Raw genomic sequence first — 19,283 nt, 5'->3', positions numbered from 1 at the left:
ATCTTGAGGACTGGCATCAGGTCACCCCGAGAGTCCGCTCGCTGTGTTCCAGGTAAACAGAACTCACCTGTTGTGTTAGACAGGGCCAGCGATTCCATGGAGCCCCGCGGGGTCTGCTCTGTGGGCGTCATGTCCTCGGTATATTTCAGTGAACTGATCGGACGACGGGTCCGACACTGCTGAGCGGACATGCCCCCTTCCTCTTCCTCCTCCTCCTCATATTTGGGGACTTGGATGCTGCCTCGGTTTTCACTGAAGCTCTGGCTGGACATATCACTGTAGCTCTCCTGGGACCTCAGCCTTCCCGGGTAATAGTCTTCTCGGCATTCCTTGATGAAGCTGCCACCGTGCCCCTTCATGGCCAGCGATGAGCTCCTTTTGGGGTTGCTGAAGTGCTTGGCCCACATGTCGGGCTGGGCCCCGGCCCCTTGCCCTCCCGGACTGTAGGAAGTTCTGATGTTGCACTGGCTGAGAAGCTGCAAGGGGCTCTGCGACTGGTTCTGCTCCATCTTGTTCCCGTAATGGTACGGCTCGTCCCGGCTCCTCCAGATGGGGTCCCGGTTGAGGCTGGGTGTCTGGCTGGACAGGCTGAGCAGGTCCATCTGCAGCGACAGGGGGTCCACGTCGGCCGACAGCCGGTTGGAGCTCACCTGCAGCTGGCTGTGCTGGCTCAGCACGGGCTCCTCTGTCTTGGCCTTGTTCTTGCCGATTTTGGCGCTGCGCCGGGACTCCTTGGCCCGGGCGTTCTGGAAGGCTGAATCGGAAGAGTCAGAGCCATTGGGGTCCTCCCCGGCACTGCAGGCCCGTGAGCAGAAGATCTGGCCTTGCTTGGGGAGGAATGGCCGCCCCAGGAGGGACTTCTTGCAGTGAGCACAGCAGAAACAGGTCTCAGTGGCATGCCAGTGTTGGCCGTCGTAGGTCATTTGACCTTGGTCGATTCCTGGGAAAAGAAGAGACATGGAAGAGGCTGATGAGCTGCTCAGTTATTATGTGATGACATACAACACACAGCACCCTGGTTTGGCTCAGGCTTCCAGATGCAGCAGAATAAAATGTCAATAAATCAACGATCAGGCCCCTGTGTAAATAGTAGTCATGTCCTATTAGGTCAGCCCCTTTGTTCCACCCAGTCAGGTCCTTCTTAACTCATTTGCTCTGAGTGCAGAGAAACTAAATGCAAATGGCCTGTCCATGAATCCTTCCGCCTGGGGCACATTCCTCCAGATAAACAGCAATAATGATACTAGGGTGTGAGAAGCACTGCTTTAAATGCTTTGCGTATATGTAAACTCACTTAACCTGTCAACTGTATGAGGTAGGTTTCTAATATGACGTCCATTTTTCAGAGGAGAAAACAGAGGCAGAGGAGGTTAAATAATTTGCTTAATGTAAAGGAGCTAGGAATCATAGATGAGATCTATACCCAGGAAGTCTTGTTCCTAACTGTGACTTCGATAATCATCTCTTTCAGTCTACTTAGGGGTCTGCTCAAATGGCAGCTTCATGGAGAAGTCTTCCTGTCCACCCTAAAAGCTACTCTCCACCACTCTCCACCCTTACCTGCTGTATTTTCTTCACAGCATGGATACTGCTTGACATTGAGCCACTACATATGTGCATGTGTTAATTACTAAAAGTGAAGCTGTACGATGAAGTTTCTGGGGTATCTCCAGGAACATGGCCTGGTACGTCACAGGGGCTCTTCGCGTGTGGAATGGATGAATGAATTGAATTCCATCACCAGTGCCTGGCATTCCAAAGGGTAATTACTTTAGCAGTTTAGTGGAAAGGAAAAAATGGACTTCAGCTCATGGTAAGGAAAAACTTGGATGTAGTCTGTCCAAGACATCACCTCACCATAAGCCTGCATATCCTTTGCGTAACTTCTGTCCCGTGCCCAGGCTGTGTCTCGTTTACATAATATTGTTACACCTGCTTCTGGGAACCTCCCATAGCCCCTCTTGTGTCTCAGAGTCTCCTCTGCCCTCTCCTGGTTACAGGACTTAACTTCCCTGGGGGACACCATCTCCCTGCCACCCTTGGGCCATGAGCTTTGGGCAGGGCTAAAGCCACACCTGGACCAGCACTGGCCAGTATAAACACCGTATCTCCCAGCCCAGTTACTAGTTCAAGGGTGGGCACCTGACCTGCATCGGGCCAAAGGGAGAGTCACCTGGCACTGTTGCTAAGAGAGCGACACAGGGAAACTCTCTCTTTTTTTTTTTTTTTTTTTTTTTTTGCGGTACGCGGGCCTCTCACTGTTGTGGCCTCTCCCGTTGCGGAGCACAGGCTCCGGACGCGCAGGCTCAGCGGCCATGGCTCACGGGCCCAGCCGCTCCGCGGCATGTGGGATCTTCCCGGACTGGGGCACGAACCCGTGTCCCCTGCATCGGCAGGCGGACTCTCAACCACTGCGCCACCAGGGAAGCCCAGGAGACTCTCTTTTGACAGCAGTTGCTAAACGGGCAGAATGGGAGCCGAGAGCTGTGGGACCTACCTCCCAACCTCCCGTAGGGAGAGCCTGCTGAAAATGCAGACCCAGCAGTGACTGTGGGATGGGAAGGGACCTCTGCAAGAATCCTCATGTCTAGCGATCAATGCCTTCACCTTTGGTGGCTGAGAGCCCTGAGTCTGAACTTTCCAAGAGTAACCTCTAGATAATTGTCTACAGAGGCTGTGAACAAGAAACAGGGGAAAGGAGAAGGGCAAGAACAAAAGGCAAATGGCACGGCAGCCTCTCCGGGCCCTCCCTGTGTACCCCTCACTTCCCTTTATGTCCCTGGAGCCCAGGGAGAGAGAAGCATAAGGTAAATTCTTCTCCTAGGAGCTCCTCCCTGAACTAAGGGGTCTCTGTTTATTCAGGAGTCAGGCCCTAGGGACCAAGAGAGGATTTTTAGCAGGACAGGAGCAACCACAAAGGTCACTCCAAGATCAGAGGGACAATGAATCAACTCCCTTTCAGCACGGCATTCCCAGGAGGAGTGAGAACTGGCAGGGGAGGGGCTAGAGACAGCAGGCCCAAAGCTGGGGCTCCAAAGACATGTCCTCCTCCGTCAGGCTGCCGGGGGAAGCAGGGGCAGGCAGCACAGGCAGCCCGAACTCCCCGGTAGTTAAGAGTGAGGCATCAGGACTCACACAAACGCAAGTTCAAATCGCAGCTCCATGCCATGCCAGCTGGTTGTAAACAAGCTGAGGCCCGTCAGCTTGGTTCCAATCTTGGCTGGGCCACTGTTGGGCTGTGTGACCCTAGGCAAGTGGCTTCATGTCTCTGTGCCTGAGTCTTCTGCACAATAAAACAGGGATAATAATAGTACTCACTCCAGAGGGCTGCTTGAGAACTAACTGAGTTAAGATGCAGTGGATGCTCTGCTAACTCCTCCCAGCCCTCTCCTTGCGTTTTTATTAGGTCTCAGTGCCTGTCTCCCTCTCTGCTCGGAGGGCTGCTACCTGGATGCTGTCCAAGAAAGAACTCTGAGGCTGGCTCGGTCTTCCCTGCCCTCTCCCCTGTTCCCCCTCCTCCAGAGAGCTTCCACGGACATCCCAGCTGCCCTGGGTCCTCACTGTGAGCCCCAACTCAGCACAGCATCCCAAGCAGCTGCAGCCTTATCCACTGCCTGTCAGAGGTATGCAGCAAGTCCAGTTCCTAGGGGCTGTTGCTCCACCAGCTGCCTCCCTGTGCTCCTGCGAGCAAACGTACTCAGATGCGGCAGCGGGGGCCTAGTTCTGGGGATGGGGGCCTCACAGAAGGCCGGGCCACAGTAGGGAGAGTGGAGGGGGAGGCATGTTCCAAAGCGGCCCAGCAGGCAGTGAAACGTGGTCCCTGATAAACATCAACGATGTCAGATGGTGCTCTGAACTGCTCCTGAACTCTAAACATCTGGAAAAGGGCTCGGCCGTTCCACATCTAAGCGTTCCTTTTTTATTCCCTCCCTAAGCCCTTTAAGTACTTCTCTGAGGGTGTATGTGTCTACTGCTGCTACAGCCTCGGTATGTTTATAGGACTGTTTACTCTGCTGTGAGCCGGCAAAAGTACCGTTGCCCTGGCAACGGCTTCCTGCTGTAGGGTCTGCACTGAGTGGCTGTATAAATAGGGAATATTTGGATAATACGGTCAGAGCAAAGCACCCAGACACTGAGGTATGTGTGATATACAGAGCATACCCTTTCTCTGTTGCAAGAAAAGTATGTTGTACAGAAAAGTGGATTTAGGAAAAGAAAAATCAGGGACAGCATTTTAACCACAGCAGTGATAACACTGCAGGCCGCAGTGGTCCCCTTTTCTGATAAAGCACTGATGCCTTTTTACGGTTTTCAGAGGGACGGAGAAGGGAATGACAATCAAAGCCAAAAAGAAGACAGAAACAGAAGAAAACAGGGAACTTCTGAGGTGTACGTGCTGCGGTGACATATTTTCTCTCGTCCAAGCTACTGAGCAAAAATTCTAAGTGGCAGTTTCTGGAGGGGCTTTTAAGCCTCAATGGAAAGGGACAGAAGAAAGAGAAATACTAACAAGCAGGGGGTATGGTCGCCATAGGTACGTTGTCCATACTCCGCCTCTCTCAGCTGAGCAGGCACCTCCCTGCAGACCCAGAAGCCACAGTGAGCAGTGCTGGGTCAGCACCTCACACCATTTCTCCTGATCGAGTCCCACCCCTCACCCTTCCTCACCCGCCCCACCACCTGTCCAAATCAAGCTCATTTCCTAGCTCTTAAGAGTAAAGGGAAGTATGTCTGTTTAACCTCTTTGACCCCGTGAGAAATGCATCAGGCTGTGAGAGGGGGAGGTTTCTAGGGGTTGGGGAAAGGGGATTTTCGCAACACCGCAGCCCCCAGAAGGGAACGCTGCTGGACCAAGGTTGGCACAGCAAGGCTCCACCCTGGGCCTGGCAGGGACTCCAGCGCAGAAGGGCTCCACAGAAGTGGGCCTGAGTCCAGGGGATGGACTCAACGACAAAGGACCACTAAGCATACAGCAGATGCCTCCAAGCGGGGCACAACAGGCTCTCAAACTGATTATCTCCGTATCTCCCAACTACAGGTGAGAAGCTGGCAGCCTCCGAGCAGATTTCTTGGAATTGCACAAGCCACAGGAAGATCAGGCTGCTGGTCTCAAAGACATTCATCTGCTGCCAACTTTTTATTTTCTTTTTAAAGGGCAGCTCATTCTCAAGGTGCCAGAACAGGAAAGCTGAATAAGAAGCTACAGATGCAGCATGATCAGGAATAGCGTTGAAGGGCTGAACAAATCAGTTACTTGAAAAGGGAAAATGATTTTCACCATCTCATATCTGCCACTTCTTTGGGGAGTTTATAGCTTCTGAGCTATTTGAGGTTCTCTCACTTTGTTTTTGGCTGGGTCAGCTTTTGCTGATTTCTTTTTAAAGACATGCATGCCAGAAACCATTTGGTTTCCTTGACTATCTCTTCCCACCACGAGGACTGCTTTGTTTCCTCCCTCTGCTGACCCCCGAGGTTTTCCAAGGAGGCTGTGGAAGACATCTGTTTATATTTTCCCCTCATATTTTCCTCTGAGACCTCTCCTCCTCCCTTTGGTAGTGGGACTGTATACCTTGGGGGTGGGTCTATGATTCAGGCAGACCAATGGGAACTCCCTATTCTTTTCTTTCCAGGGTGGAACAGATGACCAAATGAGGGGCTACAGCATTCCTATTTGGAGGACCTGACTTGGATATTGGAAAAAACACGATCCCATCCTTTTAGAGAATACCAGTGCTAAGACTAAGTGTAGCTGGGGGGTCATCTTGGCCACCTTGCGAAGGCAGCTTGCTTCCAAATGATGCCAAGAGAAAGCAAGCTGAGCTGAGACACAGAGGGGAAAAAAAGAACCAGACTTGGAATCCTTGAACCATCCTTAACTGAAACCAATTTCCTTCTTGGCTTTTCTGGTACTGTGAACCAAGAAATTTCCTTTGTCACTTAAGGTAGTGTCAGTTGGGTTTCTATCACTTGCAACCAAAGGGATTCTAACTATACCAGACACAAAGCAGATCCATTCAGAGTAGGAGCAAGCTGAGCACCAAGAGTTGCCTCACCTATGTGTTGGGCACAGGTGTCACAATATTCTGCATACAAGGACTCGAAGCAGTGGCAGCAGTAGGGCCTTCCCTCCTTCATGATGTAGCGCTGGCCGCCCAGCACTGTCTCGCATTCAAAGCAGCAGAAGTGTTTCATGTGCCAGTGTCGTCCCTCAGCTTCTGTGCATTCGTCTGCAAAGATGATCTGGAGATGGAGAAGCCAAATAGTCAGTGGATAAGAGCCAGCCATGAGAATGTACTTTAAAGGAGCAAAGCTATGAGGGCCCCAAACTGGAAGGGTAGGAAAATAGGTCCTGTCCACCAATTATTAAACAGAAAATATATATGTGTAGGTTTATTCTCTATCTATATCAGTTCCCACATGTGGATCTACCTAAAGCACAATTAAACAGTTTCTGGCCTGGCCGGTGATTAATTTAACCACATTGCATAAAGACAAAGAACACTCTACCCTAAAGAATATAAAGCAGGACTAAAAACTGACAGCTCATGGGCACTTTGGCCATGTCGATTTAATCTGGCTTATATATAATATTTTTTTAAAATGAGAAATGTCATATAAACACCTGGAATCCTGGTTTCTCTTTTGAAAATACAATGTTTGGCAATGTGTGCTACACATTCTTGCATGGCAACAATAAGAGGGGTCGCTGCTTTCAGATGAGTGATGAGTTCTGTAGCTTGTCATTTTTTTTCACCACTCACTGTTACCTTAAAATGAGTCACCTTCATTTACGATAACTGTCTAGCCCTCAGAAGCATTTGTGTTTTGACTCCTAAGACAGAGTTTTTTATACTTTCAAAGCACAGATTTAAGAGCTTACTGCAGACTACAGTAATCAAGGCAGAAATAAGCTCAAGCATTTATGGCCAATTGATTACTGACAAGGGTGACAAGGACATTCGATGGAAGAAAGAATAGTCTCTTCAACAAATCTGTCTGGGACCAATGAATAGCCACATGCAAAAGGATGAATCTGAACCCCTACCTCACACCACATATAAAAATTAACTCAAAAGGGATCAAAGACCTAAATGTAAGAGGAGAAAAACTAAAAAATGTTTAGAAGAAAACACAGGTGTAAATTTTCATGAACGTGGATCAGGCAATTAGGCAATGGTTTCTTAGCTATGACTACTAAAAGCATAGACAACAAAAGAAAAAACAGAAGTTGGATTTCACTGAAATAAAAAACTTTCATGCTTCAAAGGACATCATCAAGAAAGTGAAAATATAACTACAGAATGGGAGAAAATACTTGCAATTCACATATCTGATAAGGAACTAGTATCCAGAATATATAAACAACCCTTACAAAGCCGCAAGAAAAAGAAAAATCACCCAAGTGAAAAAATAGGCAAAAGATTTGACTAGACATTTCTCCCAAAAAGACGATATGCAAATAGCCAATAAATACATTAAAAAAATGCTCAACATTATAAGCCATTAAGGAAAAGCCAATCAAAACCACCACATGATGTCACTTCATACCAACTAAGGTGACCATAATGAAAAAGACAGACAAGAATTGAGGAGAATGTGAGAAATTGGAATCTTCATTCATTGATAGTGGGAATGTAAAATGGTGTCGCTCCTCTTGACAACAGTTTAGATTCCCTCAAAAAGTTAAACACAGAACTACCATATGACCCATCAATTCCACTCCTAGGTATATACTCAAGAGAACAGGAAATATATGTCCACACAAAAACTTGTATATCAATATTCATAGCAGCATTGTACATAACAGTCAAAAAGTGAAAACAATGTAAATGTCTATCAATTAATAAATGGCTAGACAAAATGTGATATATACACACAACTGGTTATTATTCAGCCATGAAAAGGAAAGTACTGATACATGCTGGAACTTGGGTTAACCGCAAAAACACCGTGCTAAGTGAACAAAGCCAGACACAAAAGGTCATATGCTGCATTAATCCACTTATATGAAGTGTCTGGAATATGTAAATTCATGGGGACAGAGACTAGATTACTGGTTGCCAGGGGCTAGAGGGAGGGGAAAAGGGGAGTGACTGCTAATGGACCTGGTGTTTCTTTTTCGATGATGAAAATGATCTGGAATTAGGCAGTAGTGATGGTTGTCCAACTCTGTGAATACACTAAACACCACTGAATTGTACACATTAAAAGGGCAAATCTTATGCTGTATGAATAAGATCTCAATAAGCAAAAATTTCAAAACACCTTAATCATCCTATTCTATTTGCCATTAGATAACATGAAGTATCATGAGAACCAATTTCCAGATGTGGAAACTGAGGCAGGAAGGTAAAGGGGTTGCCCAGAATCACTAGAACTGGACCAACTACCTGCCCAGAGGGTCTCTTTTGAATATCACTGGTAGCATTAGAATCCAGGTTAGATAAGGCCAATTGACTTCCTCCTAGAAGAGTGAGTCTCTGATTGGCGGCTTTTGAGGAAGAAATGCCCATGGTAATAGTGGCCTCTGGATGAAAAAGAGGAGTGTTATTTTCAGGGTCCCACATTGCTGGTTATAGGGTCAGAAAGAACCAAAAACCTACTTTATGCACGAAGAAACCCCTGTCCAAGATCTTCCTCCTAATTTGTCCCATAAAATCGGTCAGGTTTAGAACATTCTCCTTTCTGCCCCCAACTTTTAAGTTAAACCAGGTTTTCTATCTTTCAGCTCCCAGATCACACCTAGGTGTGCTTCTGCTGGGAGAAAACACCAGGTATGAACCTTGTGTCCGGACTGCTTTCTTACTCGGAAAAGCAAATTCAAGTACCTCTTAAGAGTGTGGGGCAGGGGTGTCCAGACGGAGTAGCCATCTGCCCCCTGAAGTCTCATCAGACCTTTTGTAAACTGTGGGAGAATCAAATCATGCTACCCATTTTCTTGTCTTCTCAAACCAAACTGTCCCATCGAATCTCAGGAAACCCAAGATTTTAAGATAAATGACACACTATTACTGATGATGATTACTTCCTGGGATTTGGGCTGAAATCTCAAGTTGCACAAAGCCCTTTTTTTTTTTTTTTTTTTTTTTTTAAGAGTTCTGAACTGACCTAGTGCCCCTGGAAATGTCCTTAGCCCTAGAAACTGTCTTCCCACCTAGCGGCCCATGAGACTGTCACATTCAGTAAAGCAGGTCACAGTCCTGGACATTCTAGAAACGAGGGATGGTGGGGCTTCATTTTTGAAAGGGTTAATATAAGAGGGGAGGGGAGTGGCCTATGGGTTTCTTCCATGCAAGGAACCACAGGACAACGTGCTGGCTATGGTGTAACCCAGGGAGCGGTGCGGACTCTGACCTCGTCGCAGGCTGCGCAGCGCGGCTTCAGGCACTCCGCGTGGTGCCTGCCACAGTATATCTTCCCATCTTGGTAAAAGTAGATCAAATCCACCAGGAGCTCGTTGCAGACAGTGCAGATAAAGCAGGGTGGGTGCCAGCAGACACCGTGTCCGGCACGCGATGCAAACACAGCAATGTCCCCGCCGTTGATCTGGCCTCCGCACTGCGAGGCAAACAGAAACGTCAGGAGGAGGAACACCGGTGCCCCGTCTCTCAGCGCCACGCGGGAAGGATACACGACCACCACCGGCATCGCTAGCTGGTGACCGAGCGCTGACTTGCAAATCAGTTACTGTGCTACCTGCTCTACGCATAGGCAGGCAGGGTTTTCTTGTCCTTCCCCCACTGCCCCTCCAGGGCCAACAGGAGGAAGACCCTGTCATTGAGAAAATAAGCAATCCCAAAGGTGGGAGAGAAAGGAAAAGTCTGCCAGCAGGAGGTCTCATTATCTTTTAGATACTGCCAACTCCCTCCAGACGCCCAGCCAGGACTACTGCTACAAAGAGTAGGCTGTGCGGGGTTTGGGTGATGGGTGAGTGGGGAGGGGGTTTGGAGGGCCTCTGGGAGGACGTGGAGGTCTTTACTTTGGACGGTAGGGGAGTGGGTTCATAAAAATATGCCCACCTTTAACCATCTTCTCTAGAAGCCTTTCAGGGATGCTTTGGGCCTGCTTCCCCTACCATCTTTTTACACAGTCCGGATTGAAAAGGTACCACTCCTAAAGCCAGACTATGGAAAGGGCCTCTTCTTTCTCCCCCTTCCTGAGCTTCTCACTCATTTCCAAAGTTCCTTCCCCTGCCCAGAAAGGAACAAGGCAGAGTCCCTGATGACGCACGCTTCCAGTTGCGCTTGGGATAAAATGAATACGGTGCAGTCTTTGAGGGAGGAGTAAAGTGTGAAACAACAGGTCCACGGGGAGGCTCCCTGCTGACCACGGTGTTGGCCTGAGGTTCCCAGCCTGAGAGGCCGGCACTACAGCTCCACATGAGTGGCTGAGCTCTGGGGGCAACGTCCAAGGAGGAGAAAAGCGACCTCCAAACCTTTCCCACACCTTGGCCATCAGAAGGGTTGTGATGCTTCATAGAAAATAAAGTCAAGGTCTCATGGAATAGCCTCTGGGGCCTCATTCATGCGAATGACATAAGAAAGGCATTATGTTATGGAAAGTGCTACCCCTGCCTTTTGTGCTAACGTTGGTAGCTGAGGTATGCATACTTCTAAAAGAGAAACTGAAGCACACTCAAGTTTTCCAGTTGATTTGCTCCAACACTGATTCGAATTGGGCTGCAAGCATCAAACTAAAGGTGGTTGGGAGCACTCCGAGGACACGAGCCCGGGGAGAGATTTTTATAGAGAATATATGGAAGCAAAGTGAGGAAAGTATTTCAGGGACTAGAGATTAAGCGGTCCCCTTATTTGGGAAAGCCTGGTTGGCTGATTCCGATTGGTTGTTCAGTTTCATTTTCTCGGATTCCACTACCCTGACTGGTTTAGGTTTTGGTCTGCTGATACAGGCTACCGAAGCATTAGAGCCACCCCAGTCCAATGGCCTCCTTCTTTAATTAATTTAACAACACGGAATCCCACTGAATCCTCACCATGATTCTATGACCTAGGCATTTGTTATTCCCATTTTGCAGCAAAACCATGAGGAAAAGTAACATGGTCACTGCCATCTGGCAGAAACACGAGCCAAACTTATGTCTTTCTGCCTCCAGGCTCTCGGCACTCTTCCATGCCACTCTTGACACCTGCCCATGAAACACCCAACCTTCCCACTGTCTTAGGGAAGCCCGCCTGGACTGTTCAAGAATGACCCGAGAGTGGCAGAGGCCCTGAACTGAGCACAAAGAATCTCACATCTTAACCTCTGACCACCTACATCTCAGGGGCAGGTGTCAAGGATGAAGACCCCATCCCACTGCCAAATCTGTGGTCCTTTGGCTCCCCTGTTAAGTAGCATCTCCATTCCATCCACCTCAGCCTTCCCACACTATCCCTCTGAAATCCCCAAAAAGGGCCCCCAAATGGTATCCCCTCCGCTCAGGTAGTATCTTGCCTTCTCTTCATCAATCCAGTTCACATATTTTCAGTAGGTAAATGGGTCCCCAAAGCGCTTAAGGAGTTAGATGGGGCTACTCTCTTAGCAGCAGGGCTAAGAGATGTGTCCAAAATGTGACCATCAGCACCAGAAGGCTTTTGGAGGTCAATAGGTGGGGCAGGGTGAACCCAGGCAGGCTGGATTCCCACCCTGCTTTCTTCAAAAACCCTCCTCCACCATGCCCGGAGCACTCTATAGGAGAGTCGAAGAAAAAACAAATCCAGACTTTCGACTCAGTGAGGTCCTAGAAAGAATGCAGGGGGCTTCATGCACTGTGCTAAAGAACCCTCAAATTCAAGGAGATGACCATTTACCACCTGTTTAAATGGCACTGGTCCTGGGATGACCCTGGGAAAGAGGCTGACCCATGGTCCAGGCAAATTCCACTTTCTAAAAGATTCATTTTGAGATGTAATTCCATCATGTCATTCCTCTGCTCAAATCCTTCCAATGGCTCCCTATCTCCTTCCAGTGGCCTCTGTGAAACCTGACTTCACCTACTCATTCTCTTCTTTATCCCCTCTGCTCTGCCACACTTGCCAACCTGCTGTTCCTCAAACAGAACAGAAATGGCTCCTGCCACAGGGCCTTTGAACTTGTTGTTCCCTTAGCCACCCCCCATTCCACCATCTGCATGACTCACTCCCCCTCAGTTCCTGCATGTCTTTGCGGGGCCTTCCCAGTCACTTTACTGAACATTGCAACCACTGCACACTCCCAACACTAACCCCCTTCCCCACTGAATTTTTTCTATCTTATTTATGTTACTGTCTGACTTCTCCCCTAGAACGGAACTCCTTACAAGGGCAAGATCAAGCTTTCAAATCTTTTGTTTATGGCTGTATCCCCCAGGCCTACAAAGTAGGTTCTCAGTAAAATAACTGTTGAATGAATAAGTGAAAGGATGCCAGAGCAATCCCCGTGGCACGGCTCGGAATCCACGCTCACCTGTTCACAGATCGCTCCCGTCATGGTGACCGGGAAGGGCCTGACATTGCCACGACCCAGGTTTTCACGTTTCCGCTGGTTGCTGAAGAGCTTCAGCTCCCTCTTCTCTTCCTCATCCAGGGAGTTGCAATAGCGAACCTGGACAGACACAGAGGATGGCATGCAGGGGTCACCCTTGTTCCTGAGGGTTCCTGAAGCCCAGGCCTCAGACTGTGCTCACTAAACACACTCCCATTTGGTTTCACAGTCCCTGTGGGCACTTGAACACCACCAGGCTGGGGGCTATTTAAGTGAGTCTCTACCTGAGATTGCTGACCATCAAAAGGGCCTCCTAAAGGCTCCAAACTCCAGAGCCCCATTCTTGGGCAGGCCAATGGTCTGTAAGTGTGCCTCATCCTCACTGGCCCGCTCTGCTCACCACACTAAGAGCCATATCATCTGGGAGAGCTTTGCTGCTAGTCAAGATCTGGGACTTCCTCCTTCTTTCAAAGTGATCTGGATCTTCAAACTGATCATGCTACTTTCACCTCCATGTGCCCATGGAAACGATCCTTGACGCCAAAGAACGGCTCCGGACCAACGAGCCAGAATAGCGGTCAACGTGCTCACAGCTTCTGTTTCCCAAAATGAGATGGGAACCAAAGGCGTGAAACTGAGGAGTTGGCCCAGCACTATCTGTGTTACTTCACAGGAGTCCCTGCGCGTTTATCTGTGTGTAGGAGGGAGAGGACTGCCCGCTGGGCTTTGGTTAATGCATCAACTTGCATAAGATATTTTCCTTCTTGTCCAACACAGAAACTCACAGAATTAAGGGAGGGACATTAAAGATATTCAAATCTGCTATTTCCCAAACTCTCTTTTATTTATGCACACCTTGGGAATTTTGCTATAATCTTGAACTATTGTTTACTTAACACTGTTTTAAAAACTGACTCACTTTTTTTTACTTGAATACATTTCCTTGAAAAGAAAGTATATTATGACTAAAAATAGAAAAGCAATATCACTTGTGAAAAACAGAGCGACCATAAAACTAAATACGAGACTGAAGACAAAACCACATTGCTGGATTCTAGCTGGCTACTTTTGCTTGTTGGAGATTCTGAAACGGAGGTTCTGAATGCTGTTATTTAAAAATGGAAAGTAGCAGGAGTTGGAGAGGTGTGACATACCTGCTCCCCCCAAACTAAAATTTCCCACTTGACGACTCAGTCACAAGGACTGAAATGCAACTGAAAAGGTAGTGAGTCTCTCATTATGTGGTTCAATATTATTTATTGCCATGGCCATGTACCAACCAAAGTCATGGATCTGCTACACTTCGGGAAACATGGTTCTAATCCCACCCCATCTTACTTTAGAATAATCTGAGCATCAGCAAGTTTAACCGACTTGCCCCAATGATTTGTCCTACAGATGGTTAAAAGGAAACCTTTGAACCAGGACTAGCTTGAAAACCACTGCAGCTGTATACATCAAAATTGTCTAATCTGGGTGAAAAAGAGAATGATCAAATATTTACTTCAGATTCATCCTTTGTCCTTAAAAAGGCCATGTCAAATGGGCAAATCTGTCTACTGGGTCACATGTAAGCAATTCTCACCAACAGGAAGACGAAATTTGAAGGGTCTCTTTTCATGAAACCACAGTTAACCATAAACAGAATTAATCATTAAAAAGCAGAAAAGAGCAGACCACTTCCCTCTATCAAGTAAAAAAATGTTAAAAAAAAAAAAAAAAAAAAAAGTCTTCATGCGGAGAAAGAACTGCAATGACCTGAACAGCCCAGAATATATGCTTACACCACTGACAATTTATGGACATGCTTTTGGAAGAAAGTCACACCCCTCCTGCTTGTAAAACCCCACATTTTCAATTCCAAATTAGTTAACTGGTCATCGGGTTACAATGCTTGCTCTCCTCTTTAAAGGAGAAAGCATTATTTAAGTGTGTTTTATGAAGTCTGAAATAAACAACAGGAAAGGGAATTGTGACTGTCTTTCTAGGGAGTTGCTTCAGTTTTTAAGCTTTTGCTCTACTTATTCAAATTCACTTTTGAGGCTCTTGATTTATTGCTTTTATTCAAATGTGGGAAGATAAAGACTAAAAAAGTACTCACTCATTTCCTCAGGGACTGAACTTGTGGGTGGGGGCAGTTGGTAAAAAGCTGGGGTCCAGCTCTCTGAAGGGGTTTTAAATTTCTCCTTTCAACTTAAAGTTATGTTTTTCTTTAAATCACAATCAGAGTTAAGCAGACAATGCGATTCTGCAGGATCACTATTTTTAAAAACCAGATACTTGAAAATTAATGTCTAGTTTGCAAATCTAAACCCCCCAAGCATGATGATCTCTTAAAAGCGTATTTACAAATTTCCCTTTAGGATCAATTTGAGTTCAAAGACGATGAATGCCTGCTTATAGTGCCTCGTGTCTGGGTTCAGGAAAAAGGACGGCCTGCGAGTCATACTTTCAAGAGTATAAAGGGTGACCTTGCCAAGTTGGACTGGAAACGACAAAAACACAAATGTTCACAGCTGCAAATCTGGACATGTAACTTCTACTACAGTGTAAGATGGAAAACTTACATACTTATTTACTAAGAAATGATGCTGAAAATTCAAGAGAGTCTCAGAGTTTGTGCTGGACTTGAACTGCCCAGGGAATCTCAATCATCTAACAGGCTCAGGCAACCAGCATCGCACGTCCTTCAACTAACAAAACCTGGACTTGAACTTTTACATTTTAGGGCTCCCCAGTTACCTCAAATAGCCAGTAGTGCCAGGCACAGAGACGAATCCAGTCCATAATGAGATTCTGCTTTTTGGTAACCCTCTCCAGAAGGTGTCCGACAGTTTCTTTTAGTTCTAATTAAGGAAGCTAAAACCTAAACTAAACTGCCAAGAGTTTTTCATTGGGGATCTCATTGATCGCAGCATTCTGATTATGAAAAAGGTAACAGTTCATAGAAAGTTCTAAGAAAAGTCTTCCGAAGGCCCCTCTAGCCCCTTACCTCATTGTCATGTGGCGGTAGCTGGTGTAATAGCTGCTTGATTCGAAGTTTCTCTCCAGGACTGTTGACATAGGGAACTTTCTCTTCTGGGAGACAGCTATAGTACTGGTGAACCTGAAGGATGGAAAGCAAACAGATAACTCGCCCATTACTCAAACCACCTGCCCACTCCCACATCCTGGGGAGATGATTCCCACAAAAGGACACATCTGCTTCCCGCTCTCCCTGTCCTTTGTGAAACTCAACGGCATATGAGTTTCTCACTGCAAACAGAGAAATTCATCCTTGAAGAAAGAGTCCCACAAATCACCCATGTCTTGGGGCTTTTCCTCTCTCTGTAAGGGAAAAATAAAGCTAGCAAACTTTCCTAGAAAAAGAGATTTTGGTAAACATGCTGGTGAACCCGGAGGGTAGGGCTTTCTCGGCAGGCTCCCCCGAGAGCTGGCTTTACCATTTTCTCTGTGAGTCTCCAGCATGTAACCTGCCTTCCTAGCCAAAGCAATGTGTCAGCGCCTGCCCTGGCGCTGGAGTCAACACCAGTCTTTGGCGCGCAGAGAACTCCTGGGTCCCTCAGCCTCCACCTACATTAAAAGCCCTCTAGGTTTTAAGCTTTTTGTAAGGACAGGCAGCAGCTCAGATCTGTCAAAAAAAAAAAAAAAAAAGTCACTGAATTCAGGATACAGAGCGTGTAATTAAAAATTGTCATTAACGTGACTTTTTTTGTACATCCTAGAATGCTCCTGTTTACAGATGTTAGGACATATTCTTACAATTTCTGAGGCTCATTCAACCCTAACAACTACTTGGTAAAGCACCAAACATCTAATTTTGCCTGAGAAAAGAAAACAGACATTCTAGCATCCAGCTGCGTGTGAAACTAGGGGAAAAAACTGGCCAAAACAGAAGGTATGCTTTATATAGGAGAGGCCAAAAAAAAAATCCCACAAGGTCAGATGACATCATGGAAAATACTTTTCAACTGTCTCTCAGCATCATGACCAACTCTTGTGAAACAAGGCATCCATTCAACAAAATGGAGAAGACAGAAGACTTGGGGCTCTACATTCAACATATTGGTTACGCTCCACAAACCTGGTCACGTTCCTTTGAGTTTGGGGAGCCTTGGATATGACCACACGTTTTGGGAATGCTGGGGTGAAGAGTTGTGAAAGCTCTGTCTACTTTGATCTCCAGAAACGAAATCATAATTGTTAGAAGAGAGAGGAAGACGGTTTTGTGATAACAAAGCCTTAAAAAAAATGTGAAAGCTATCCTTGTTTTCGTAACAAATGATCGTAACCATTCACCACCATGTGTGTAACATCCTCTTAATCAAATCCCAAAGGTAAACATAAACAGACTTCTTGCTGTAGACTAGCCAGCTTTTGGGACCCAGGGCTCTGCGACCCCTCCCTAGAGACACCTGGCAGGAAGCCAAGTCTCAGGATGGGAAGCAATGGTTCCGGGTTTTGAAGGCAGCCCACAGGTTACTGGCACTCTCTCTGAGAAGAAATACAAGCCCAGATCATGAGTTAGTTTGGGATTAGAAGCTGGCGATGAGCCCATCAGAGACTGGCACACCATTATGTGCTCAGGAGATTCGTGCCCCATATGCCTCACCAGGTAAGGGCCAGGTATATAAAGCAGCAGGCCCCTTCCCTGTATCTTGGGGAATGGGCTTTGCCTCCCAGGTCAAAAAATGACTGGTGGAAAAGCCTTGGGGAAACATCACTTTGTCATTCTCACAGCTCGCATTATGGTTACAGAACATTAGGGACAAATGCTAATATAAAATGAATCGCTATGTGGATAAACAACAAGGTCCTACTGTACAGCATGGGGAACTATATCCTGTGATAAACCATGATGGAAAAGAATGTGAAAAAGAATGGATATATATGTAAAACTGAATCACTGTGCTGTACAGTAGAAATTAACACAACATTGTAAATCAACCGTACTTCAATAAAATAAATTAAAAACAATAAAATGCATCACTGTGGATGCTTGATCACAAAGAGTCTGATTTGAGCTCCACTGACCTTCCTCTCAATCACCCCTCATCACTCACACACCCCTCTCTTCACTGCCCAGAGCAGTCATCTTCTGAACTGGTACCTTGAACAAGGAAGGTCTCTCTGCTACCATCTGAGGCTGACCCAGGCTGGAGTTTTCCCTGTACCTTCTCTGCAACACGGCCAGGTAGACCTGAACCCCCAGTCATGGCTCTGTCCTTTCCCAGCCCCGTGTTCCTGAGCAAGTTAACAAAACCTCTCAGAATCCTCATCATGTGACTGTGGTAATTAAACAAGAGTGGAGACAGAGCATTTGGCCCTCAGTAACAAGAAATAATACGAATACACAGCAATAAGTATACTGTCCAGCCCGGTATACTCCAAATGGAACAATCCAGATCTTCCTGGCATTCCTTCCATTTTAAGAGGTAGGGCAACACTGTCGGCTTGTAGAGTGAGACCAGACCTGGGGAGCCCCCCACTTATAACTGGTCTAAGAAAGAAGGCTGCAAGGGATAAAATGCGATTTAAGCTAGCTTGGTTTCAGGGGAAAAAAAGGTAAATTATTATAAAGATGTGGTGTTTTCTCAAAAAACCCAGCAGTATGGTAGGGCCTCTCGAGGAAATGGAAACTTCCAATGGAAGGTGATTAGTAAGGGATTCCCCATCTCCCTAAGCCTGGTGTCCTCCTACCTTTGCTCTATTCTTTCCTCTCTGCAGATCTGTTCCCCACAGGACTTGAGTTTACACAAGCCCCGTTCAAGAGTCCACCCTAGACTGACTAGCTTTGCTCAATTCCACTTCCTTACAGAAGGCTCCTGCTTACCCCATCTTGGGCAGGGGCCACACCTGGAGATTGGAATGCAGAGGTTCCATGCCGTTTTAAGACTGGAGGATAAAGGAGTCCCAACACATGACTGGACTAAGGGGGAGGCAGTGATGGAGAGCTCTAGAGATATTTAGGTGGTAAATAAATACCTCAGTATGCTGAGGTCCATCTTAAAGACTGAATCCTTAAGTCAACAGAGGCAGTGACTACTCCTGTGGAACACCTTTACTGGCTGGACATCTTGTGTTGCCTTTTTAAAAAAATTTTTTTAACTTATTTTTATGTATTTATTATTTTTGGCTGCGTTGGGTCTTCGCTGCAGCGCTCGGGCTTTGTCTAGTTGCGGCGAGCGGGGGCTACTCTTTGTTGCGGTGTGCGGGCTTCTCATTGCGGTGGCTTCTCTAGTTGCGGTGCACGGGCTCTAGGCACACGGGCTTCAGTAGATGCAGCGCGTGGGCTCAGCAGTTGTGGCTCGCAGGCTCTAGAGCGCAGGCTCAGTAGTTGTGGTGCACGGGCTTAGTTGCTCCGTGGCATGTGGGATCTTCCCGGACCAGGGCTTGAACCCGTGTCCCCTGCATTGGCAGGTGGATTCTTAACCACTGCGCCACCAGGCAAGTCCCAACATCTTGTGTTGCCTTCTATAATTGTAGCCCACTCATCACCACCACTGAAAACGCATCTTTTCTACCAGTATTCCCATAATTCCTTCAATATAAAATGTGCTAACATAATTTGTCACAAGGCAACCAATCATTTGGCAGATAACTTAAAAACTTACCTGCTAAAATACTCCGTTTATCAAACCAAATCAGCTCATTATTAATTAACAACCTACCAAATCACCCCCATATCACCTGGTAGGTAATCTGACTTGCTGTGAGGCAGGAGAGTGAGTTGGTCCTTTACCACGTCCAATTCTCTTCAAAGCCTGTTCAAGTCCAGGAGTAAAAATAACCCCCCTTCATGGTGGCTTCTGTGTCTCCTG

General features: G+C 46.8%; 1 protein-coding gene across 1 annotated transcript in view; it reads right to left on the bottom strand.

The window, feature by feature from the left end:
* PRICKLE2 (prickle planar cell polarity protein 2) overlaps positions 1-19,283 on the bottom strand; it is a gene marked incomplete at both ends in the record, with an annotated part of 348,209 nt that overhangs the window by 43,761 nt on the left and 285,165 nt on the right. The window contains 5 exon segments of the mRNA XM_079712511.1: positions 68-940; positions 6,054-6,240; positions 9,355-9,558; positions 12,445-12,582; positions 15,455-15,568. Coding sequence (XP_079568637.1) covers positions 68-940; positions 6,054-6,240; positions 9,355-9,558; positions 12,445-12,582; positions 15,455-15,568 — 1,516 coding nt within the window.

Source organism: Hyperoodon ampullatus (assembly GCF_949752795.1).
Source record: "Hyperoodon ampullatus genome assembly, chromosome: 10".
Classification (NCBI taxonomy): domain Eukaryota; kingdom Metazoa; phylum Chordata; class Mammalia; order Artiodactyla; family Ziphiidae; genus Hyperoodon; species Hyperoodon ampullatus.
This window is presented reverse-complemented; position numbering and strand designations above follow the sequence as displayed.